Genomic DNA, 26203 nt, shown 5'->3' with positions numbered 1-26203 from the left:
TTCCCACTGCTGCCCCCCGTGGGAGTCCGGGCCGTGTCTCAGTCCCAGTGTGGCTGATCATCCGAAAAGACCACTATCTATGCATGTATTTTCAGCCTGGACTCTCGAATCTTTTGCTTTTCGGGTTGGGGCCCAGGAAAGTCTAGGTTGGCTCCCAGCTCCATCTCGGCCGGCATCCTGCTCTCGAAGGGTTGGAGTGCATCAGCTGGCAAATAGGACCTATTCTGCTAAAGCGGGCAAGAAATTAGAAAAAGGAGCCGCAGCGGAAAGTACGTAGTTCGCTGGTATAGGGGCTTTTGCCTAAGCAGCGAATTCTAACTCTTTGGCACTCATCTCAGTCTCAAAGGCGGGCGCTAGTCTCACTCATCCTGGAAGCATTGGTTGTATGTATTGACTTTTTATGTGGTTTAAACCAACTGTTTGCAAAAGTGTGGTAAACTTAGTTGTGGTTGTTGGCTGTTTATTAGAGAGTTTTTGGGCCAACAAGCCAAAAACTAATCCAAAAAGCTGCTACAGACAACTTTTTATTGGCTTAAAAGCCAGCTTTTCAGCCAACCAAAAAGCCAATAACCAAACACCTTTTTTGGCTATTTAACCAAATTCAAAAGTCAAAAGCCAATGAAAAAGCCATTTACCAAACATGACCTCTTTTTGCCCTTCCTATTTTTGCATCTTTTGTGATATGTAAGCTCAAGCTATTGTATCATTATTATTTATACTTTGTTTTTTTCTCGTCACCTATAAGGATCTAACAATCTCTATTTCTTGCTTTCCCTTTTGATTAAAGGAACAAGATGAATATGAGGACCGACTCAGCAAATTAACAGATGATATTCTTCTTTCCATCCTATCCCGTGTTGATAGAAAAGATGCTACAAGAACTAGCATCCTTTCGAGAAGCTGGAGATATTTGGCAACTTATCTCACAAGTATGGACTTTGACGTTTCACAAACATTGCTTGTAGAGGATATGCTCCAACACAAGTCAAGATTTGTGAATTGGGTAAATCAGGTAGTGAGTTCGCATCGTGCCCCATTCATTAATGACTTTAGAGTTTGCTTTCCATTGGATTCGACTGATTCACATTATATAGATATGTGGATCAAATTTGCTATCTCGAAAAGAGTTAAGAAGTTGGAGCTGGATCTGGCTTTGGCTTTGAGTCACCAGATAGATGATGATCACCTTCGTTATTATTCCTTATCATCTGATGTTTTCAAGGGTTCTCCATGTGAGATTGGGATAAGCTACGACCTAACATCCATATTTTTAAAGGATGTTGACATAAGGGAAGAGACACTACAACTGCTTTTGTCTCGTTGTCCTCTAATAGAAAGACTATACATTAAAGGAGCAGAAAATCTTTCAAATGTGAAGATCATAAACTTGTCTGAGAAGTTGAAATACTTGGCAATACGCGATTGCCTTGGTTTGAATGAAGTTAACATACATGCTGCGAGTCTTGAATAATTTGAATTTCAAACCTGCTACACAAGGACAAGACTAGTATATGCTTGTGTTCCATCACTTGTTGAAGTATCTTTCAGTTGGCCATGCTATGATCACGATTACTTGTATTCAAATATAATGCAGATCAAAAGGTTCAATAAGCAGCTGTCTACTCTTTCCCTTAATATGAATATGGACCATATGGTATGTACCTAGCAAACATATTCAGCAACATCAAAGTTTTACTTTTCCTTTGTTCACACTAATCTTAATTACTTGCTTACTATTGACAGTTTATTTGTGAAGATGGTCTCTTTCCTTCGTTTCCTAATGTCAAATTCTTGAACTTGCGAGTTGTGGTCGAAAACCATGAAAAGCTTCTTTCGTTAGTGGGCATTATTGCAAAGGCGTGTCCTTTATTGGATGAATTAAAGCTTGAGGTGAATGAGCTTTCTTTTAGTAGCTGTACTTGTTTCGATCTTGGATTTAGTTTCTCTCGTTAATTTGATTGATCTATGGTCATGTTTTCTACTTCTCTTCACTCATCTTACTAAGTAAGATATATTTGCAATATAAACTTGGTCTTATCTATCAAAATTGATCTTTGATGCAGACAACTTATTTTTGTTTTATACTTAATTCTTTTTATTGGTAAGAGGAATAACCTTTGAGCTGCCCTCGCACATGAGCTAGAGGTCATTAGTTGAAATTGGAAATCCCCATCAAGTCAGCTAAGCCAAGCTTGGTATTATTATTTGATACTTATTAGAGTTGATTTAACCTATGTTTGCTAGTTCACTTGTATTTTTGTCACATCTAGATTGTAGTTACTGATATATGTTAGATCCGGTTGGGTCTTCAGCCCTCATTTTCTTCTTGGATTATTGGTGAACACCCCTAGTTCTTATTTCTTTTTTTTTGTTTGTTTGAAAAAGGACTAGTTTTTATTCCTATGTTTCCAAATACTTGCTAAACTTCTCATAAATGAAAATATAGTAATACTTGCTAAATAATATGATTAGAAAGTTTTAATATTAGAAACACTATAATTCCAAGTGGTGTGACCAAATTTTTGGGGGTACATTGTGAAAGGATTATGCTAAAAGGTGGTCATTTTATTTTTAACGTTCCCTTATTTGGAACATTAATTGCAACATTTTATTATTTAGCACTATTATCCCTCTATCTCTCCCCTCCTCACATGGCTTCCTCAAATAATATGCCAAGGAGTAATGTTGCAATTAAATAAGAAGTATATCACATTTGTACATTAGTGAACATTTAGTTCTCTCTCAGTTGCAAATCAAATGAGCATTTTGGTGGGTTAAAAGCAGAAGAAACACAGAAGAAATGTGTTTATTTCAGAGAGAAAGAAGACTCAATGAGTCAGATATTACATCAAGAAAAAAATTAGTTAAGAGCTAGTATTACACCCCTATTTATACAACTAACTCTCTAACAATATATGCTGACTCAGCAAATACTTGTAATAATTATGTTAATATAACTTATACACCCCCCTCAAGCTGGACATGTGAAACAAGTCCAAGCTTGGAGCAAAGAGAAGAATGTTGAGGAGAAGGCAAAGCCTTTGTGAGCACATCAGCCAACTGATGATGACTTGAAACATGAGCTGTAGTGAGAAAGCCTGCAGCAACCTGCTCTCTAACATAGTGCATATCACGCTTCAAATGCTTCGTTTTCTCATGAAACATAGGATTATGAGCCAAATGCTCTGCAGAAGTATTATCACAGTACATAGTTATAGGAAGAGAAGCAGTGATATGAAGATCTTCCAATAAGCTATGAATCCACACAATTTCACTGGCTGTGCTGGACATACTCCTATACTCAGCTTCAGTGGAAGATTTGCTCACTGTAGTTTGTTTCTTGGTTTTCCAAGAAACCAAGTTGGTGCCAAGAAACACTGCATATGCACTAAGAGATCTGCTGCTAAATTGACATCCACTCCAGTCAGCATCACTATAAGCATGAACTTGCACATCAGAATGAGCAGTGTAATATAAACCATGATCTAGAGTTCCTTTCAAGTATTTAAGGACATGATGAGCAGCCTGTAAGTGAGGGACACGAGGACAATGCATGAATTGGCTTAGGTGTTGAACAGCATAAGAGAGGTCAGGTCTAGTGAGCCAACCAGTCTTCTGTAAACATCAGGTTCTTCCAAGACCACCCCTGTGTCTATTGAAAGCTTCAAACCAGGTGAAAGAGGAGTGGATACTGAGCTACAGTCTACCATTCCTGTATCAGTAAGTATGTCTTTAACATACTTTCTTTGGGACAAAAAAGTACCATCTGAAGTTCTTGAAATTTCAATTCCAAGAAAATAGTTTAATTCACCCAAGTCTTTGATGGTAAAAGCAACATCAAGAGCTTCTTTGACAACTTGAATCTGAATCATAGATGTACCAGTCAGCAACATATCATCTACATAAACCAATAATACCAAGAATTCATCATCTAAGGTTCTTGTAAACAAGGAATAGTCTTGTTTAGATTGATCAAACCCAATAGAGAGTAAGAACTTAGTGAGCTCTTTATTCCACTGCCTTGAAGCTTGTTTTAAACCATATAAAGACTTCTTTAATCTGCACACTTCACCCTTTTGAGCCTTAGAATATCCAGCTGGAGGAACCATATATACTTCTTCATCAATGTAACCATGCATGAAAGCATTGTTTACATCCAGTTGACACATTTTCCATTGATGAACAGTAGCAAGAGCAATAACTACTCTCACTGTAGCTAGCTTTGCAACAGGTGAGAAAGTTTGAGTAAAGTCATGCCCTTCTACTTGTTGATAACCAATAGCTACAAGCCTGGCCTTATATTTATCAATAGATCCACCTGGTTTAAGTTTGGTTTTATAAACCCACTTAGAACCAATAGCTTTCTTCCCTTTAGGAAGAACAGTTAACTCCCATGTTTCATTCAGTTCAAGAGCTTGTATCTCTTTCTGCATTGCATCAATCCAGTTAGGGTCATATTTAGCTTGGTTATAATGTTTAGGTTCAAGAGTTTGACATGAATTGACAGCAAAGGATTGAGATTCAGTGGTAATAGAAGATAAAACAGTAGTTTTGTGAGGAACATATGTATTGACAAAGTCTGTAAATTTACATGATGGAATAACATGTCTAGTACTGTGTCTGAGAATAGGAGGAGAAGGGTTAGAATCATTTTGAGATGTATGAGAAGAAGAATGAATAACAGGAGAGGTAGAGATAGGAGAGAAATTGTGAGAAGAAGTATTAGAAATATGTGTGTTTGAAGGAGTATTAGAGATGTGAGTATTTGAGGAAGAGTTATGAGCAATATGTGAGTTAGAAGGGTTAAGAATAGGAATGTCATCATTTTCACCAAATGATACCAGCTCAATATTAGGATCAGAAGAAATAGATTTTTCAGTTTGGAAAGGAAAAGAATGCTCAAAGAAGATAACATCTCTGGATACAAACATAGACTTTGTTGCAAGATCATAGACTTTATATGCTTTCTGACCATAAGGGTAACCAAGAAAGATGCATTTTCTGGCCCTTGCATCAAATTTATCTCTGTGAACAGCCATATTATAAGCATAACATAGACAACCAAAACTTCTCAAAGCATCATAATCAGGCACTTTATTAAACATAACCTCATATGGAGACTTCCAAGAAAGAACTTTAGTAGGCATTTTGTTGATGAGAAAAGTGGCTGTTAATAGGCATTCTCCCCAAAATCTTTTTGGCAAATTAGCCTGGAATCTCAATGATCTAGATACTTCTAATAAGTGTCTATGCTTCCTTTCAACTCGAGCATTCTGTTGTGGAGTATAAGGGACACTTTTCTGCATTAGAATACCTTCAGAGAGAAATATATTCAAACATTCCTGTTTGATTATTTCAGTACCATTATCTGTTCTCACCATCTTAATAGATGTATTAAACTGATTTTTAACCATATGAAGAAAATCAGTAATGGTTTTAGCAACTTGAAGCTTATTGTGTAATAGATAGGTCCATGTTACTCTACTGTGATCATCAAGTAAAGTGAGAAAGTAACTAGCCCCATTTATGCTATGAACTTTATAAGGCCCCCAAAGATCAATATGAAACAAGTCAAAGCAATGTTCAGCTCTACTTTTACTCACAGGAAAGGGCAATTTATGATGTTTAGAGTTCAAGCATATATCACAATTGTATTCTGATAACTCTTGACAATTAAAACCAGGTACATGTTGCATTTTAGACAATGACAAATGACCTAGTCTATTATGCAAAAGGTCAAGGTAATCTCTCTTATCAGTACATTTATTCTTCTTACTAACAGTGTCCTTATTCAGCCCACCAGTAGCAGTTTTTGTAGCTAACCTCCAAGAATCAACTGAATTACATGAAGATTTCATACCAGTCCCAACTTGATTATCAGCAGAACTGAAGTAGTAATATAGACCACCATGTTTCTTACCACTTGCAATGATATGCTTCTTATATTGGTCCTGAAAATAGCAAGCATCATTTGTAAACTGCACCAAGATACCAGCAGATTCCACTAATTTGCTTACAGAAAGCAAATTATGTTTAAAACCTTCTACTAATAATACATTGTGTATTACTAGATTTTTATTCAATATGACACTCCCAGTCATTTTTACACATCTATGTGAACCATCAGGTAAGCCTACTCTGATTTCTTTCTGCAACATTACTTTGTTTATCAACAATCTATCATCAAATACCATATGATCACATGCCCCAGAATCCACAATCCAAACATGAGCAATATTATGACTCAAAGCAGAAAATGAGTGTTTATGACTATTACCTGCACAGCTAGCAAAAGAAGCATTACTGTGACCATTTTGCTTGCCTTGCATAGCTTTCATCACTTCTTGACATATTGTACTCAGCATATCTTGATTAATATGATTCCCACCATGATTATCCCCATAATTATCATCAAGAGGAGTATCAGGCTGTCCATCTTGAGATATATGAACATTAGCTGCAAACTTCTTGCCTCCAGAATTATAACCACCTTTGTTACCAAACATTCCAGGAGCACCAGCTTTAGCAGACTTAATGGCATTATACCATTCAGGATATCCAATAATCTTGAAGCACTGCTCAACAGTATGACCTTTGCCTCCACAATTATCACATTTTTTATCCATTTTCTCCTTCTTCCAATCTCTCTTTCCTTGGAATTTCTGTCCAGTCATAATACCTCCATGATTAAACCTCTGTGCAGCCATAGCACTACTTTCAGTAACTTCCAAAGCACCTGAAATCTCTTTCTGTTTCTCAATTTGCTGAGTAATTGAGAAAGCTCGATTTATAGTAGGCAGAGGTTCCATTGATAATATGTTTGTAATAATGTTGTCAAAACCACTGTTTAAACCTAACAAGAATTGCATTAACTTGTCCTCATCATCAAGATCTGTCAACCTTTTAAGAAATTGACAACTACATTTGCTTAAGGCACCACATTCACAACTTGGAAAAACTCTTAAAGATTTGAGTTCATCCCACAGCTTCTTAATTCTTCCATAATATGCAATTATTGTCATATTTTCTTGCCTTAATCCATCAGTTTCTTTCTTTAATTGATAGATCAAAGGACCATTGGTCTGACCAAATCTTTCACGCAATTCTTTCCATAATTCAGCAAAATTATTGATATAAGCAAAATCATCAGCAAATCAGAGAATTCATGGAACTGAGAATCCAACTTGTAACCATATAATCAGCTCTATTCCACCTAGAATAGTCTTTATGAGTAATTTCAGGTATAGGTATCATTCCAGTTATAAAACCTTCTTTGTTCTTGGCAATAAGTGCTCGTCTAACATTTTTACTCCACCTATTATAATTCGTTCCATTGAATGTAGCAGAAACAAGAGAAGCAGTAGGATTGTCCGAATTTGAAACAAAGAGAGGATCACAATTACCTCCATTGTTCGAATTTTGGACATTTTCTTCATTGATTCGAGTAGAATTCACAACCGAATCTGCCATTATACAATTCAGAAAGATTCAAGAAAACTTCAAGATAATCTTCAATTTCAGAATAATTTGCAATTTTAATATTGCAAACAGCAATTTCAATCGAAATTAAGCTAATAACCTCAATCTCACGAACGAGATTGTAGCTCTGATACCATAAAAGCAGAAGAAACACAGAAGAAATGTGTTTATTTCAGAGAGAAAGAAGACTCAATGAGTCAGATATTACATCAAGAAAAAAATTAGTTAAGAGCTAGTATTACACCCCTATTTATACAACTAACTCTCTAACAATATATAATGACTCAGCAAATACTTGTAATAATTATGTTAATATAACTTATATGGGTTTTTGCAGGTAATATGGTGGTGTGACTGTACATCTGATTTCGAATTAAGCGATATAGATTCAGCTTCTGAGTCTGATTCAGCTTCGGAGAACGATGATTCAAATTCGGTGGACGATTCAGTTCCGGAGAACAATTTAGATCCAGAGTGCAATTTAGATTATGTGAAGCATTGGTTGGAGACACCAGAGGTTTCTAATGCAACCCTTCCTAAGTTACGCAAATTTACATGGATTAATGCATTTAGTCATCATGAGGATTTAGAAGTTCCACTGATGTTGCACATTCTCAAAAATGCCGTCGTACTTGAGAAGTTGATATGTGAACCACGAGGACTATATGGTAGACAGCGGGCAAGGAAACTAGCTGTGGTTATTCCATCTCAGGTAAACTATGTGATTCTGAAAATCGTAAACATTGAGACAGTTGGGAGGATTAATTTTGAAACAAATAATTTATTCAATCGTATTTGAATTATCTACTCTCTGTGATTTGATCTGTTTCAAGCCTTAGTTTCAATTTCTATGTACATTTTTGCCCATGCTATGTTGTCGCACAAAGGCATATCAATCATCAATGTCACTCTTTTAGTCTTTATTCAGTTATGGCAGCCCTACACCGAAAGTTTAAGTTATAACTTTACTATTATGTAAGCTCTGTTTACGGAAACATCTTAGGTGCGTAAAATAATAAGGTGCTATTATGAATAATTGATCAATGTTTGACTGGTTTTGTTTAGAATTGAAGGCTTACTGATGATATTTCATGGTCATAATAATACGAGTTTGGATAGTATCTCTATCCAACTCTCGTCAAAGTAAAATTTTTAGTGTTACATTCTTATAATGGTATTTAATACTTAGAAAGCATAATATAGATTCTGTACATGGCAAGATAGGTTGGACCATAACATTAAGACCATAATCTGTACAGTAGATCTTATTGTGATATTGGCCCTGATTGAAGTCAAGGACCAAAGTCCCAATATGAATTTGTTAGTTGGTGTGATGGGAGCATACCTTAATCTTCTTGCCAAAGCTTTCAATCCTACCTAGCTGTGTAGAAGCCGGTGAGATAAGTCCTAGTTGTTTTTAACAGTAGTCATTTTAGCGGCGATTAGTCATTACTTAGCCTAAATTCTGAGTTGTGTGACATACGAGGGATCAAACATTAAGTGGTAAAAACAAGACTGCATAATTGATCTCTGAATGCTTGTTTCATGAACCATATAATGGAAATACTAGACTTGTCTACGAAGGAGAGACCGAGAGTTGAAAACGTATGCAAAAATTTGCCTTGCCTTGTATAGAAGGAACGAATTCGCATTAGATTCAACTTATTTTTTAGCTAGCCTAATCTTTTATGTGGTTTACACAAAGCTCCACCTTATCCGAGTTTGTCTTACCTTGCCCCAGGGCCTATCACTAACTGTCTTCTGTAAAAGAATCGTGTCCCGTGTGGCCGTCAGGCTGTGTCGAGTTATGTATATCAGCTAATTCTTCTACCTGTGCTCAGCTTCCAGCAACATATATACTTATGTATAATGAGAGTGACAAAAGTAAAGATGCACCAACTTGCAGGTGTGAAGAATTGTTTTGCTAGACTATTTGAGATATCTACAGTCTACTACTTGCATTATCACCTTCCTTGTTATTTGTTTTACTTGAGAAAAACATCTTATAGGAAAATCTCTTTATAAGTTTTACATTTTTTTGTTACTTGTTGTAGTTCACCTGAACTTTTGGCACTCAGATTAGATCCAACATATGTATTGTCTAGTGTACAGCCTTTAGATGCAGAGTTGATGCCAAATGCAATAGACGAGTTGAATAATTCCTCCATCTCTTTGGAAGTTCATGATCTTCATGATTTGGAAGAACTGTCAATATTTGTTGAGCTTATTCATACTGCCAAGTCCTGATTTGTGTTGAGGGAAAGCATAATGCTAGAATTTTAGATTTCCTAGTCTCCTTTTGGAGTCGAATCTCATCCTGCAAGCAGATTTTAAATAGTTTTAGTTGCTAACTACGATTTCAGGGAAAATAAAGAATGGGATGAGTTCAATGATTTTACTTTACTCACATGATCAAGTCACACACATTAGGATTTAGCCATTAGAGTTATTTGAATTGATATGTTAAATCCTTAGAAACCAAGTAATACTCCATAGAAACCAGTGCGTTTCATTCTCAATATCTCAAGTTTCAACACTCAAGTTATCAATTCGCGATTCTTTTATAATTTTGTCTTGATAACGTCCCATTAGAGTGTTCGACAAAAGTGTTATTTCGATTTTCGATACTATAATCCAACGGTAGCGGGCATATTTTAGTGGAAATTGTTCCATATTTGTCTCATCTTGTATTTAAACACTTTCAAACTGCCATATCACTCACTTATCTAAATTATTTAATTTGATTAATTATTTCATCATGTTTTGACTTTTTTGTACCATATATAACTATATAAGGACATAAAGGGTTTCTCTCGATTTCATAAACCCTAATATACACAATCGTGAAGATTACCTTCACATTGCTGTTGCAATTTCTTCTACTTGGTGAATGTGATTCGCAATTTGGTTTTTGAAGAAAATGCTAATCTAATTTTTCTTGAAGTGTTGATAATGTTGTCAATTTTTCATTTCTTTTGAGCTTCATTGTTCTTCAACTTTAATTGACGAAGTAGGAAGAAGAAAATTGGAAAGGAAGTTGGGGAAAAAGAACCGCTGAATTCCGCAAACGAATCCATGGATGGAATTGGTCATCTGGTGGTGATTCAATGAAAAAGTGTGTATCAATAGTAAGGTGGTTATTTCAAAAAAAGTTTATATAACGTGGTTATCTAGAAAATTTTGACTTTCTATTGTGGTTATTCTTAAAATATCCATAGAAAGATGGGTGGAACATATATTGATGTAAAAAGTTAACTGCATTTGCAAGATAGAGTTCAACAATAAAGCTTTAGGTCGCTTCTAAAGGTTCACTAAGTCAAATATCTATTTATGGTGAAAGGTGGTGTAATTAGTTAGTATTTGATGTAATTAATTACTTTCGAGAACCAACAATTAGTACATACAACAATTAATGTGAGCTAACAACTACTATCGTAACTATTTTTGTCGAGGCTTCTCTCTCTCTCTAAAGAAAGTTTTCTCTGCCTTCTCTCTACCAAAACACACACTCAACCCTCCTAACCCTAGAACTCGCCGGAGATCCGGTGCCGCGCAGGTTTCCGGCGGGTCTCCGGCGAGTTCCCTTATGTTTTTTCTTCGGTTTTTTATCTTTTTCCGTTGATTTTCCTAATTTCCTTCTAGTTCGTCGTTACCTGTACGCGGCGATTTTTCGGTCGTTTAGGTTTGTTTTCGGGCGTCGATTTCCTCCCCCCTCGTCGCCGCTTCCCTTCGAGTTCCACCGTCCACCGTGAGTTAATTTATTAGGGCTTCCCTTCCCCTTCCCCCCTGTTTTTTGTGGTTAGGCTTGTTAGGGTTTCCCCTCCCCTTCCCCCTGCTTCGTGGTTAGTTTCCTTTCCCCCTACCTCTAATAGTCAGTTTCGGGCTTCCCCTCCCCCTCCCCTTTCGTGTTGTGTCCGGTTTAAAAGAAACAGTTGTAGGGCTTCCCCTCCCCCTCCCCCTTCGTGTTGTGTCCAGTTAAAGAAACAGTTGTAGGGCTTCCTCTCCCCTTTTCCCCTTAGCGTTGTGTAGGCAGTAACTTAAGTTGCAGGGCATCCACCCTCCCCTCTTAGTGTAGTGTATTATGTCCTCCGGTGGTCGTTGTTGGTTGGTTAGTATGGCGTCGTTGTTTGTTCATTCAGTCTGCTTTGGTTGGCTTAGTATGGTGTTGTTGTTTATTATGGTGGTGGTAATTGTTACTTCAATCTGTCTATGTCGTTGGTTAGGGTTTGAGTGGCAATCGATTTCATGTTTGGAGTTTGGTTTCCCCGATTTTAATAATCGGATGGTTCTTCGAAATCTAACTTTGGTTAGATTTCATTCTCGCTCGGTAATGATTTCATTTATCATTGCCTTGACAAAACGAAATCTGAAGGCGGCCCCCCAATTTATCAACTGGGGTTACAGCGCGTCCACTTATTTGCGCTTCTCCTCACAGGAGAAGCCTGCAATACCCTTCCAAAAGGGTATGAAGTCACACAAGAATGTGACTTTTTCAACAAACTCGACCATCGGATTCCAGGTGACAGCAGGTCCCTGGCATTGATCTAGTCGCGAGTTCATAATCTCGCTGTCCTTAGTTCCCCCGCTCGTGCAATCAGCTCTCTCCTCCTACTATGTTTAGCCGAATTCAGGCGATCGTCATCCACCAGAAGCAGCGTCATCCACCAGATCGAGCCACTTTGTTTTAGTTTATGTTATTTATGTTTTGGCGGTTGTTGTGTAAGAGCGAGTTCAGCTCAATTTAGGTTTTGTGTTTATTTGGTTGTAATTTCGTTTTTCATTAATGCAAATTTCTTTGATGTTAAAAAAAAAAACTATTTTTGTCGGAGGTGTTTCAAATTTTATCCTAACAAGCAATTCGTCCCTAGCTTAAACACGTCCGGTATGATCCTTTTAGTAGCCATGCTGTACTTTTAGCATGGATTGATCATAAATTCCAAGAAAGAATATAATAGAAATCGTAATACATGATCTTTGATTTGGATAAGATCCAGGAAAAAATGGAGACAAGTTGAGCGGACCACTACACAATTACAATTACAATTACAAGAAGTTGCGATGGCTACAGATACAGGCCTACAGTTGATTGGAATAATACAAGTCATGTGGGAGAAGAGTTACTTGAAAGTGTGGGCATATACCCATGCATATTGGATTCGACTGCTCCTACAACTCATTATATATTATTTCTATAAGATATCAATGCCTTAGAATCACAATACAGCTTGCAACATCAATTATTTTGGCTGTAATCACTCATCATATATTCACATCCATATCTTATAAGTTATATATCACATTCAGAATTTTCACAGTATCTCTTTTTTAGAGGAAATATTGAGCCATAGTATCTAATCACTCTAAAATACATAGAAGCTCCACCTTCTGTTTTTCCTTCCCCTTTTATCGAATTCATTTATATTATATTATATTATATAATTATGGAGAATTATTTATGTGAGTGATACAAGTTTAACGAAATAAAAAAGAATGTAACATCATTTACTTATATTTACTAGATAAAATAATATATATTCTCCTAAATTTAGCCTATTAACAAATTAAATATGAGAAAATAAATAAATAAACAATTAACATAGTGTCCGTTTTTGGCCATTTTATTTTGAGATGAGTTTAGTAATTAAAATTAAATGCGAATAGATAGAACACTTAGAACTTAAAAGTATTACCCAAGGGACCATATATTCTCCAATCTCTAATAGCACAAACTATGGATATATAGACATGAAATAACTTATGCAATATGATACATGCATGTATCCCCTCAACAAAATAAATAAAAATGCATGCATGTATTGTACGATATAAGCTAAGCAAAAAGAGTTTGTCTTGTAAGAGACCGCCTACTTTTAAATTAAAATTAGGCAATGGTAAGCCTAATATTAAAAAAAGAATTAGTCCAATAGTGATTAGGATAATTTCTCTCGGCGACGAGTTTAATCCATTTAGTGACTAGATCTACTTTTATATTAAAATTAGACCGTCTCTTTTAATAATTTTTATTTGTTATTCCTAAACTTGTAGGAGAATCAACAATTTGATATTTTCCCAACAAATTATTAGTGCACAATGATTTTCCACAATGTACTCCAAAATAAAGATTCATGGGGATTTTGATTTTTGATTTTTGATTTTTGATTGTTTACACCCAAACAAGAAAGGATATTCTCCTTGGTTGGTCCTTTCCTACCATTAATTAACCATCCAAACTCAAAGTGGAATTAACACTTATAATAAGAATAATTTTTAAAAAACCAAATCTTTTAATTTCCCAATATGAGATCTTGTTTAGGGATTGTTCATATCACCATTTTCTTAAATTTTTAGTGTATGATAATTGATAAGTGGGAATTGGTAATTGCACGTGCAAATGGAGTGTGCTCCACTTCCATTATATTGCCTATATATTATATAATATATTAGGGTCCCATACTCATATAACAAAAAAAATCCCTAAACTTTTATTATAATAAGGACAACATCCATGGCTTAATCTTTATTCCAGAGGGTCATCAAATATTATATAGTATAGTATAGTATAGTAACATATAAATCGAAGATATTGTTGTTCTTTGAATCTTTTTCTTCACAAAAACCAAAGCAGATTTTGAAGATACCGTATCACACATGGTCTGATATCATTTTCTTCAAACTGTTGAGATCCCCAGGATTACGTACATCATAGTCATACATAATTATGTACATATACATATACATATACATATATATATATATATATCTTCTACTTTCAAATGGGTTTTCATAAACTCAAAAATTCATATATATCTTGTATTGTATTTTCAACTTTAATTTGTTTTGCTCGTTAGTTTATGTTAGTTGATCACTCTTGCAAATTGCAATGGCTGTGGATGCACAATTTCATGTTCTTGCTGTTGATGATAGCCTCATTGATAGAAAGTTGATTGAGAGACTCCTCAAATCATCTTCATTTGAAGGTAAACTTCGTTTGACAATGTATATATTAATTGGGGTGATTAATTGTTGTTTTAGATTTTTCTTATCAAATGGGGAGTGGGGACTATTGATCCCATATTCACGATATCCTAGGATTGAGTCTCGTTTTTGACGACTTGGGTATGTCTTTTTATTCTCAACACGTCTCTAATTTTTATTAGAGGTGAACCCATACTTTAAGTTCGGGTTCAAGTTATAAATTTTTGGATTAGTAATATGGGACCGCGAAATCTACAATCAACGCAATTTTCAAAAAAACAGTTTCTCGCGTGCCGTCCTATGTGGACGGTACGCAGGGAAATTTTTTTTTTTTGGCACATTTCTGAAATTAAAACACACTTTTACATTATTCAAGGAAAAAATTCATATATATTGGTTACTAATGATGACTTAATTCTTAACTTTGTTGCAGTAACTGCAGTGGATTCAGGCAATAAAGCTCTGGAATTGCTGGGGTTGGTTGATGAGAGTAACAATGATGAAGATAGTGATTCTAATATTAATCTTCATTATGATCATAATGTATGGCTTTATTCATTGTCTTTAGAAGTTTTAATGCTCATCTAAAAACAAAATACTTAAAGAAGTTCATATGATCAATCTTATTTATTCTATTCTTATTGATCAATTTTACAGGATATTGAAGTTAATTTGATCATAACTGATTATTGCATGCCTGGAATAACTGGCTACGATTTACTCAGAAAGATCAAGGTATATGATTCAATATATAACTGCTTTAAACCATAAAATCAGTTTTTTTGTGAGAATTATATAATTTTGGATAAAACAGATGATCTTATATATCTTGTTATGGTTTTTTATATTCAGGAGTCTAAAAATCTTAGAGACATTCCAGTGGTAATTATGTCTTCCGAGAATATTCCTGCACGAATCAGCAGGTAAGATACATGTTCTTTTTGATCCTGCTAAAGGCTAAACATTTTTTAATCTTGCTGAGGTTAATTTACAGCGTCTTTTACATGAATTTATTGAGGAGTAATCATACAAGATACAACAACAATTAGTTATTTACCACACAAATATTTGGTATATGTCATGTAATTAGTATATTATTAAACTAAAAGAAAATGATATATGCAGCCTTAAAAGCTTCAATGAAACAAGTATTTTTTGTGGAAGAAACAACGATGATAGATTAAGTTCTAGGCATAGCACTAAAAGGAGTTACAAACCCGCTATTTGCCCTATATGAGAAATGAATAGGTATTAGTTGCACTGATTGACGTATAGTTATGTCATAAATTCCTAAATTATACTCTAAGAAATGTATTAAATGTTGATTTGCACCTTAACTAAAATAAAGATTGGTTGAGATATTATGCTAGATTGATAGTTTGTTAGTGTGTATGGGAAGGAAAAAGTTGCCCTAAACTTTAATTTCCTTTTAACTCTTAAGAGGTCAATTTAAACGCCATTTAATATCATAACTAGTTATTAGTTTCGGGCTATGCTCGAGTAAGGAAAATTCTCATTTATTAATTATACTTTAAAATCATAATAGTAAATATCAATTGCCAATTGGTTTAGCGGATCAAACTTTATACTGTACAATTTCTAATTTTTTTATTGTATCCGGATTACATGGAGTAACACACCCTCAGGGAACACCAGATTACTAACATGGTTTAACTTAATTCCGTTGTTTAGGTGTTTGGAAGAAGGAGCGGAAGAATTTTTGTTAAAACCTGTTCAGTTATCGGATGTTGACAAGCTTAAACCCCACATAATGAGGAGCAGATCAAAGGAACCACATTACATTGAAAAAAATAACAAGAGAAAAAGTGATGATGATGATGATGATGATATATCTCCTAATAAGTCAAGGATGAAATTGATCACTGATCATGAAGTACTTTCATTCCTTGCATTATAATTACTTGTTGCGTTTCAGATTACAATTTTACTACGATATTTCATCCCTTTTTCGTTTTTTAAATGTCATCTTCCAATTTTTATTATTATATGTAAGGAAATTCTACAATAGAGAGATTATCAATGTGAAAAGAGTCCATTTTTCCTTCTAAAGTTCATGAAGGTGTAGTACAATGGTAAGAGCGTAATTAGATTGCGATGAAGCATGTAATACTTCATACTTGTATAGAGCTATGATTAAATACAAATTCCTAATTTTGTTTTTCTGGATTTGTTTTGGGATTCTATTTTTCCTTCTTATAAACACTTTGTGGCCGTTTTCTTTGATTTACTCATAAGGATAAAAAAAACTCAAAATACAAACTATAACCTTCAATCAAGATCTAAGCAGTTCTCATAGTAATTTCAATCTTCGATATCGCTTCGTCCTATCGGGATAGTTGTGTTACCTTAGGGGTGTTTGTCACTTGGAGACTACGAACTGCAAAATACGCTTTAAAGACAACCGTATAAAGGTTCACAACTAGTTTAAGATCTACTTAGGCTATGTTCAGTTCACCTTATTTTCGCTTATTTTAGATCTAATCAGATCAGATCAGATCAGATCAGAAAAAATAAGTTCAGATCAGATCAGATAAGTTTAGATCAGATCATGCTTATATATAAAAATTCATTATTACTATTAATACTATTATTTACTAGTACATTTGTTCAAAAAGATTATTATTGTTGCTGTTGTACCTATTAATTATTAATATTGGTAATTATTATTAATCTCGTTGTTATCATTATAAATGTCATTGTTATCATTATTTAAGTTATTTTGTTATTAAATAATACAAAATTAAAAGCCACGTGTTAAGAACATAAGATTGGTGCAAATATAAGAAATATATAAAATATGATAGGTCAAATTCATGACAATGAAACTACTAAGTTTGGATTACATTTCAAAATAAGCTAAGTGCGAGATACAAATTATAAATTTATATCCGGTATACCTCTTCCTATCGAATTCCAAATTTGTCCAGCTATTTGAAGTTCCACGCTATCCATTTCTTTCTTGTGCAAGTCATAGTTATTATTATTATTTTTCTATAAACATGGCATTTCATTCATTACCTAATAATGTTAAACATAGTATAATCCGAAAGTAGTTGTTCCGAACAATAACTAGGGGGGAAGGGAAAATTCTAGTTACAATACTATCACCATCCATGTATATATTATTTTACATCTTATTTTATTTTATATGAAAAAAAGAGAGTTGAGTCTGCCGAGTTCTCAAGTGTGAAATATTTTTTTAAGGAAAAGTGTGTAACATTTTATAAGTGCTCTTATGAATTAATGACTTGGGTTATACAATTATTTTTAGTAATAATTATTATTATTATGATTATAATTATTATTGTTGTTATTATAATAATAATGATAATAATAATAATAATAATAATAATAATAATAATAATAATAATAATAATAATAATAATAATTAATAAAAGTTGCATAAAAGTTGTGATAGAAATAAAATGATAATGATAGTGATACTATAACTAAGATCTTATAATGTATTGCATAATAATGAATTACAAAGTAATAATATATTTTATAAAAGATAAGATCTTGTAAATCAGATCAAATAAGTTCTAATCAAATCAGATAAGTTCAGGTGAACTAAACATAGCCTTAATCAAGTAATTCTTGTTTGTTATTTGTTTTCTTTAATTTCAACAATATTATTCTTACACCTTATATCCTATATTCTTTATGTCACCCTCTCATACAAAATAGACTTCTGAGACATACTCTTGATCCATAATAATGAAGATGATCACTAATATCAGAGTTTGGGGACACGTTTAGGCTAAAATTTCTAAAAAACAAAGACAGTAATTGGAGGGTTCTTGTGAGGAAGTAAATGGATAATTGTGAATAATATCACATAACAAAAATTAAGCTTCACGGTTCAAAAACAAAGCAACAACTTTGAAGACAAGGGATATCAAGATCAACCTGTCACGAGAAAAGATTCAAGCCAGCACAAAATAAGATGAATGGAAATTAAAGTGGTACTCGAACAAATTAATCAACAAGCTTGCAATTGAAGCACAAATTCACAAAGCACGTAAATCATGCGTTTTGATGTTTCCTCATATACTTTTCTAACAGTCTATCCTAATTATTTCTTGACAAGCAACTAACCAATTTTTGGTATTTATTATCAATTCTAATTTCTGATCATATTCAAAATCAATTTATCGAATACCATCTAAACAAAAATGAATCTAAAAAAGCGAGGTTGTAAGAATTCTAAGCTTACAAATTGATTAAGTAGAAAAAAGTTGCAATTTGCGCAATGAATTGTGCGATAGTACACAACAACCAAGTAACTATATGAGCCGAGGGAGCCGAGAAGTTATTTTTTACGAGCGGAGAGAGCCGAGAAGTTTTTTTTTACGAGCAGAAAAAAAGATGTTTCAAGTATAATTCTTTTTCTCACGAACAACTCTCTTTTTATCCTTTATTTTTTTTTTGTTTCAAAATTGTCTTCTCTTTTTCATGTTCCCTTTATGTGTTTTTAAATTTCAAGTATCAAATTATATTTTAAAAACTAACCCATGTTAACCTTTCTCAAGGATGTGATCCCTAACATGTAAGACGAATACTTTAAGCTATTGGCAACCAATTTTCTAAGGGGAACAATCTTATTCAATCATCTCCAGTTCCCCACGCTATATTTCTTTTTAAATGTAAGTGGTTGTATTGAAGATCAGTTTCTTTACAGAACATTGATTTCAATCTCCCATGCACTCCAAATATATTGATGGTAAAAAATTTGTCTACGAGCATGAAAATCAAATTGTATATTAAGAAAAAATGCTCTTTGAACGCCATATATGATCTTGTTAAATTCAATATAATGTACATATTTAATAATTAATTTTTCTTAATTTTGACTTAAAACATACTTCAAATTATAACAAGGTGAAAGATGTAATATAAGATCGTGAACATTATCTTTAGGAAGATCAAAATCCAAGGGAGGAAGCATGATACTGAAATAATCATCTTAAAAGAATATAGCATTATGCAGTTATGAAGCAGCTTGTGCAGGGCAGGGCTAAAGCAAAAAGTCATAGCAATATATAAGACATTATAAAACTCACTGGAACAAGTTATTTCAACTTCACCATAAGAATGCAAAATAACAAATAAGTTAAATGCAACAATACTGTGAATGCCAACTAGTTTAGTTGGTAAAGACTTGCGGAGTCTGTAAATATATCCAAGACCTAGGATCGAATCCCATCTACATTACTGCACTTAGTAGCTCTCTAACGCCAAATAGAAGGCAAAACTATGTACCACCAAACCAATTAACTTCAATTGGTCAACTTAACGCAAGTGGTAGGAAATAAGAAGGGTGTGAAAATTTCACAACTTTCAAATTACATAATGAATTATGTACAATAAAAGTTCACTCTCCAGGAAAATGTAAGTCAGTCAGATACATACAATGTGATGAAGATGCATCTTCTTAGGTAACATTAAACAAGAAATACAAGAGCACATCAACTTGGTGCAAGGATTAGGCAAAGAGTGTAGATTCAAACAATGGTAAATTGTAATGCGTCCAAATATATGCCGATTTTGTCTTCATAATACATGGATCATATTACCTCTATATCAGAAAGATCTTTAGCTTGATCACTGTAAAGAAAGTTGCATACAACCTCGCAAATTGTTGCTCCGCCCAGCAATGTCATTATTCCAAATCTACAGTTTCAGATGCTGATCAAGTCAATTCTTCGGTACTCACTGGCTCGTGCAACTACAAGTGTGAGGAGATATGTTAATTTGAAACTCGTGTATTAAGATCAAGTATCCTCTAAACAAACTTCTACTAATCACAAAATTAGAAACCAAAAACCAACTTAGCACATAAAAGAAATTTGCATTTCTCAATTTAGCCCATTAACAGAGAGATTGAAAAGGCACTAAATTGTCATGTCCCCTAGCATCTAGGCCCTATGGATTCAAACATATATGATCATGCCACACACAAAAGAAATCATTGATTCTTTACCTGTGGTTATATAAAGACTACTAATTGCTATGTTAACCAGTTTAAGTGCACGTCACATGCCTTTCACCACAAAACCTCAGGCTGCCAAAAAGTGTAGAACAGTGTATCTGCTCCTAGCATTATTGGCTGATTGCTCGAAAGTCTCACATTTTAATGTTATTACCTCATTGATGCTCCAAGGTCATAATGCTGAAGAGCTCAACCAACAAGTAATCAATTTACACAAGTACTACTTGCACACAGAACAACTTAAAACACAGGAAGAAAATGCATTCAAGCACCTTAAAACTTTGTTAGGACAACAATATGGAGAGAAAGGTAGGCAAAGAAATAAGAGGGATGATGAAGGAAAGGAAGGGGAGCAAACGTTAAACTTGCATTCTCCTTCCAAATCTTACAAACATTGGAAGGATTTGGTTGACACTAACAAAACATGGGAGCTATAAAGTTCCTATGAAGTAAAAGAATATAAAGTTGTTTGGTTAAGTTCTACTTCCCACAAAATTGTTTGGTTACATACCTAGGTCTCGCTAGGTAAGTGGCACAGCGAAACTTCCCATGTTAAGTTTTATGGAATGATCAACCAAACATCTTGAACTTCCTAGATAATTGTTTACAAAGAAAAAACAACTTCCCAAGAAATCTTACTTCATATGTTCAACCAAACGACCACTATAGAAGAAAACGTAATCCTTCCAATTCCTTTCCCTTCCCTTCTCCCATGATATATATAAACAATGAAAAAAGAAGCCCTCCCTTACCCTCGTTACCTCTGAATTTCCCTATCCAAACAAACTCTTAAAGATCAGGAACTTTATCTAGAGAGTGTTGTTAAACAATGGACTTACCGCCTTCGCAACAGCAAAACAATGAAACAAACGCAGACTGGCATCATCTTGCGAAGGAAGACTATCGTGGTTCCAGAATGCTATATCTCCACATTTAGCTAGCGTCTCCCAATTGTTTCCACTGATGTCGGATATATCAGGAACTTTACTTCTTCCAGCTGTTTTCTTATTCTTACTTTGACTGGAGTTCTTCTTTCCCAATATAAAGCCTGCAGATCGATCAATGAACATTTATCATCACGAATGACCTCATTACTGGTTATATACTTGTTGATATGTCAATAGGGCTACAGCAATATTATCTTAGTGACTAAATTCACATCTAGATAGCTACAGTGGTTTTAGTTTCATAAAAGTTATCATTTAAGAATATCATGGCTAGAGTACATGTCAATATGTCAAAGACTCAGACACAACCAAAATATATAATACAAGTCTGCTATTTGAATGTTATGGCATGAAAACTTATTCAAGACTCCCTTTTCCATGACTAAACTCAACATACAGTGTACAGCTTAAGATATACACTAATTACATCAACTACTTTGCGAGCCCAAAACTGATGGTAATTCACAATTCCAATAAAGATGATATTTTCAAGAGTCAAGACGAATGATTCATTGCTAGATAAAAATTGAACAACCTAGCTCCTTACATAAAACGCATATGCTACAAGTAATAGTAGACTCAAACAAAAACAATAAGATGTCAAGTCCCAGTTAATCTATTACTCTCGTAGTTCAATATGACTATCTCATTTTTAATTATTTGGAGTCCTCTAAAATATTCTTAAGTCTTAACCATTTATTTATCCCTTTGTAAAAGAGTCAAGAATTTAAATGCCCTCATTTGAAACTATTTTTCAGAGAAACTCTAATGATTTCAGTTTATATCTGCAAGCTTTAGATACAATATGCATTTTAATTCATTAAATAGTAGAAGTAGCACATTCAATCAGCATAAATAAATTTCCTTTCAAGCCAAGTTTCAAAAACATATATAAATAAATATATATATATATATATATATATATATATATATATATATATATAATATATATAATATTATATATATATAATATATATATATATAAATTATATATATTATATATATATATATATATATATATAAAAGGCGAGGAAAGAAAGCTAAAGACCAGCATAGCCCTCTGGTAGAGGAACAGTAACCCCTTGCAAATTCCTGCCCCTAAAGAAAGCTTCCTCCACTTTTAAACCACCATCAATCTCAACTCCTGCAATAAGTAAGAAGCATGCATAAAGATAATCAAAATAAAGCAACATGGAATAAAACCAAAAAAAACCTAAAATTAAATAATTGGAGGGGGGGGGGGAGGGAAGTTTCGAGAAACTACCGAAAGATTTGGGCTTGAAATAGTTGGAGACGTCGGAGGGACCATTATATTTGATGCAACATGGGAGATGATGCACACACCCAGTGAGATCTACTGCTTCATCTTGTTGTCGTTGTGTAGGATAGAGATCGATAGTTCCAGTACTCCCTATAATTGATGCTCTACCTTCACCATTACTGGCCTCCATTTTTTATTCTCTCAAACTATAAGGATATTCAACTAAGCCAGAGGCTCCAGAACCAAATGAAATTTTCTGCATCCATTGAAAGATGGTACAATCAACCAATCACATAACTCCAAATAGCCTAAAAGTTTCCAAGAAGAGTAGGGTTCTACTCTAATCAACCAACACTACTGAAAACGAAGCCGGCATTGTTATAAATTTCATTAATTCCAATATTTGAAACCATAGTGTATATTATTTCTTCATTCAATTTCAAAATGGATTCTTTAGGCACCAATCTCAAAAATAAGATAGCAACTTTGCAGATTTTGTTTATCATTATATAGATTAATCAAAGTCTTACAGAAGTAGAACATTCAACTGAAAGAACACCATAGTTGCCAGTAAAAATGCCCATAAATCAACATAAACAACTATTGCTGAAAAACAACGATTTCTTCATACATGAGCTAACTAACAAACAGACTAATTAAAAGGGAATATACCCAAATTAAGACCCTAATCTTAATATTGGTTACTTATACCAATATCTTAAACTCTAATAAAGAAATTGATGAGTAAGAACTAAAATTTAGACAAATTATGTAGATGGGATTTAGGTTTAACTTAAAATACCTAAATTCGAATATTTGGAGTTGGCTGTGAAGAGGGGTCGGTGCTGCGGTGGTGCGAGTCGACGACGCGTGGGATTGAACCTTCACTTACTTCAGTAGTTCATGGTGGCTCGTCAAGTGCCGGCAGCGGTGCAAAGTAGTTTTCGGCTCGCAAACTAGTTGATGTAATTAGTGTACTACAGTGTACTTCCTCACTTCTTTGTAGTTCTACTACTCCCTCCGTCCCAATTTATTTGCTACATTCACTTTATCACAAAGACCAAGGAGGGAATGGGGACCATTGCCATAACAAGAATTAACAAAAAAACAAATAGGTAAATTGTGGGACCTATATACTATATATGGAAATATTTACAAAAAACAAGGAGGGAGTGATGGCAAATTGGTAAATAAAGTGTGGGACCTATGTACTATATATGGAAATGTTTGTAAATGTAGCAAATAAATTGAGACACACCTAAATGGCAAAATGTAGCAAATAAATTGGGACGGAGGGAGTATTTGTTTTGCACGTTTGTCGATGAATAATTTTAAACTTGTATAATTTTTACTAATATTTAATTAAAGATATCTATACAAATATATTAAACGGTTATTTCACCAAATACCCCCGACAAATCAAAAAATTCACAATATACCCTCAATGTTTCAACAATTCACCATATACCCTTGACTTTTCATTTTTGTGCACCAAATACCCTTTTTTTAACCGCCGTTAAGTCAGCGTTAGCTTTATTTACGATTTTGCCATTATTAACTCCTAACCCTAACTTTTAAACCTAATTCCTAACCCTAATCTAAACCCTAATCCCTAATCATAATCTAACCCCTAAACCACCCCACCCCCACCCCTTCCCCTCCACCCTAGCCCAGCCGTACCACCTGACCCCCCCCCCCACTGCCCACCCGTCTGCAGCCCCCGCAACCCCCTCCCCCGTCAGACTCGCAACCCCCTGCAACCCCCTCCTCCTGCCTTGCAACCCCCTCCCTCTGCCCCGCATTTTCGACGGACCCACAACCCCCTCCCCGCCTCGCATTTCCGATGAACCCGCAACCCCCCTCCCCCGTCAAACTCGCAACCCCACTCCCCACTGGCTCGCATTTTCGACGAACCCACAACCCCCCTCCATCACAACACCCTTTCTCCCTTCAGATCTGCAACCCATTTTCGACGAAATTGTAAATAAAGCTAACTGTGAGTTAACGGCAGTTCGGCAAAAGAGTTAGGTTTAGGGTTTAGGGGTAGGATTAGAGTAAGGTTTAGGATTGGATTAAGGTTAGGTTAGTTAGATTATTTAGGTTAATGATGGCAAAATTGTAAATAAAGCTAACTGTGAGTTAAGGCTTCGGCAAAAGGGTATCTGGTGCACGTTTTCGAAAACTCAAGGGTATACGGTGCATTTCTGAAACATTGAGGGTATATTGTGAATTTTTTGATTTGTCGGGGGTATTTGGTGAAAAAACCCTATATTAAAAGGTATCGAACATGTGACATTTGAAATGAAAAGTAAGAATTTAACCATCAATACACTATGACTTTGTTGTTAGTTCAATCTTTCAACTCTTTCAAATAGATATGATAAAGTCTTTTAATAATTATAGTTAATTAAGAAGACTTAACAAGTATATACTCCCTCCGTTTTTTTATTGCTACATTGTTGTATGCACAATAATTTATGCAATGTCACTTTCAAGCTTTTTGGAATACACTTTTTGATGCATTTAATGTAAAATAATGAAAAAAAGATGAAAAAGTAGTATTTTTGGATGGAAAAAGAGAAGAACAAATATAAAAGTATTACTTTATGGTGGGCCAAGTACCCCAAATAAGAAAAATGTAACAATTAAAAAGAAACAATCATTTAAGGAAAATATAGCAATTAAAAAAAAAAACGGAGCGAGTACATCTTTAAAACTCTTATTACGTAACTTACAAGATAATATTGATGTCATATTCTCTTACCACAATTCCTTTTAAGTTATTGTTTTCAAACTCAAAGCTTTCAAATATTTTTTACTTATCACGTCGTGACGTGAATTTTTCAAATTCTTAATGGACAAAAAAATACGAAAAGTAGCAAAATAAATTATGAAATTAAAAATAAGAACATATTTGTTTATTGTAACTGACCCGAAGCATCGTCCGGGCAAAAAACTAGTTAATAATACAAAACATGTATTAACAAAGGTCAAAAGTAGAAATGAGAAGTTTATTGGAACGGCTAAAGTATATGTTTAATTAGGTATAAATATAAATTATAAAAGTTGATATATTGAAGATATATATCAAGATGAGTCCAACAAGATTTTATATGATCATGTTTCATTTATGAGTGAATAATAAACTATTTTTTCACTAGATATTCCCGAATTTTCAAAAAATTCACATGGTACCCCTATGTTTTCAAAATTTACCAAGTACCCCTAACTTTCAAACTAATACGCTCATATACCCTTAATGACTAACAGTATTAATCGCCATTAATTTGAACCCCAATTATCCCCTAAATAAACCCTAATTAACATAATTTAATGCTAATTAACCTAATTAAATACTAATTAATCTAATTATACACTAATTAACCTAATTATACACTAATTAACCTAAATAAATCCTAAAGCCTAACCCTAACCCTAACCCCGGCCCCCTCTCCCACCCTCCCACCACCCCTACAGCCCATCCCCCTCCCTCACCCCCCGCTGCACCCATCGCGAGCCCAGGTCGTA

At 34.2% G+C, this 26203-nt stretch overlaps 3 protein-coding genes across 7 annotated transcripts in view; 2 read left to right on the top strand and 1 right to left on the bottom strand.

Moving 5' to 3' along the window:
* The window catches only part of LOC104887554 (probable prolyl 4-hydroxylase 10), a 30942-nt gene extending 18589 nt beyond the window's left edge, over window positions 1–12353 (top strand). Inside the window, exons 3-6 of one of the 5 annotated variants that reach the window (XM_048639715.2) lie at window positions 1595–1654; window positions 1744–1890; window positions 7817–8191; window positions 10494–12353. In XM_048639715.2, coding sequence (XP_048495672.1) covers window positions 1595–1654; window positions 1744–1890; window positions 7817–8191; window positions 10494–10640 — 729 coding nt within the window. In that variant the 3' untranslated portion in view covers window positions 10641–12353. The other 4 variants (XM_048639720.2, XM_048639719.2, XM_048639717.2 and 1 more) reach the window with 4 other exon arrangements.
* Window positions 12354–13972: 1619 nt separating this feature from the next.
* Window positions 13973–16641, top strand: LOC104887524 (two-component response regulator ORR9). Its single transcript, XM_010672177.3, has 5 exons — window positions 13973–14456; window positions 14888–14997; window positions 15112–15189; window positions 15307–15377; window positions 16147–16641. Exons 1-5 carry the CDS (start codon window positions 14360–14362, stop codon window positions 16370–16372), a joined length of 582 nt encoding a protein of 193 aa, XP_010670479.1. The 5' UTR covers window positions 13973–14359; the 3' UTR covers window positions 16373–16641.
* A 3145-nt stretch (window positions 16642–19786) lies between these two features.
* On the bottom strand, window positions 19787–23679 carry LOC104887525 (hypothetical protein). Its single transcript, XM_010672178.4, has 5 exons — window positions 23478–23679; window positions 22679–22931; window positions 22463–22558; window positions 21307–21515; window positions 19787–20203 (listed from the first exon to the last, which is right to left on the bottom strand). The coding sequence occupies exons 2-5, from the start codon at window positions 22863–22865 to the stop codon at window positions 20168–20170; spliced, it is 528 nt and encodes a 175-aa protein (XP_010670480.1). The 5' UTR covers window positions 22866–22931; window positions 23478–23679; the 3' UTR covers window positions 19787–20167.
* Window positions 23680–26203: the final 2524 nt, after the last annotated feature.

The sequence above is a fragment of the Beta vulgaris genome, chromosome 2 (assembly GCF_026745355.1).
Source record: "Beta vulgaris subsp. vulgaris cultivar EL10 chromosome 2, EL10.2, whole genome shotgun sequence".
In the NCBI taxonomy this organism is placed as follows: Eukaryota; Viridiplantae; Streptophyta; class Magnoliopsida; order Caryophyllales; family Amaranthaceae; genus Beta; species Beta vulgaris.
The sequence above is the reverse complement of the archived record's forward strand: the minus strand, read 5'-3'. Positions and strand labels throughout refer to the sequence as shown.

What these genes read in the sequence shown, in the direction of transcription:
- LOC104887525 (XM_010672178.4), bottom strand. Translation starts at nt 22,865, where the DNA reads ATGGAGGCCAGTAATGGTGAAGGTAGAGCATCAATTATAGGGAGTACT. An exon ending in TCTACCAGAGGGCTATGCTG is followed by an intron (nt 21,516 to 22,462) that starts GTCTTTAGCTTT and finishes ATCGATCTGCAG; the next exon opens with GCTTTATATTGGGAAAGAAG. An exon ending in GTTTTGCTGTTGCGAAGGCG is followed by an intron (nt 20,204 to 21,306) that starts GTAAGTCCATTG and finishes TCACACTTGTAG; the next exon opens with TTGCACGAGCCAGTGAGTAC.
- LOC104887524 (XM_010672177.3), top strand. Translation starts at nt 14,360, where the DNA reads ATGGCTGTGGATGCACAATTTCATGTTCTTGCTGTTGATGATAGCCTC. An exon ending in CAAATCATCTTCATTTGAAG is followed by an intron (nt 14,457 to 14,887) that starts GTAAACTTCGTT and finishes ACTTTGTTGCAG; the next exon opens with TAACTGCAGTGGATTCAGGC. An exon ending in ATTCCTGCACGAATCAGCAG is followed by an intron (nt 15,378 to 16,146) that starts GTAAGATACATG and finishes TCCGTTGTTTAG; the next exon opens with GTGTTTGGAAGAAGGAGCGG.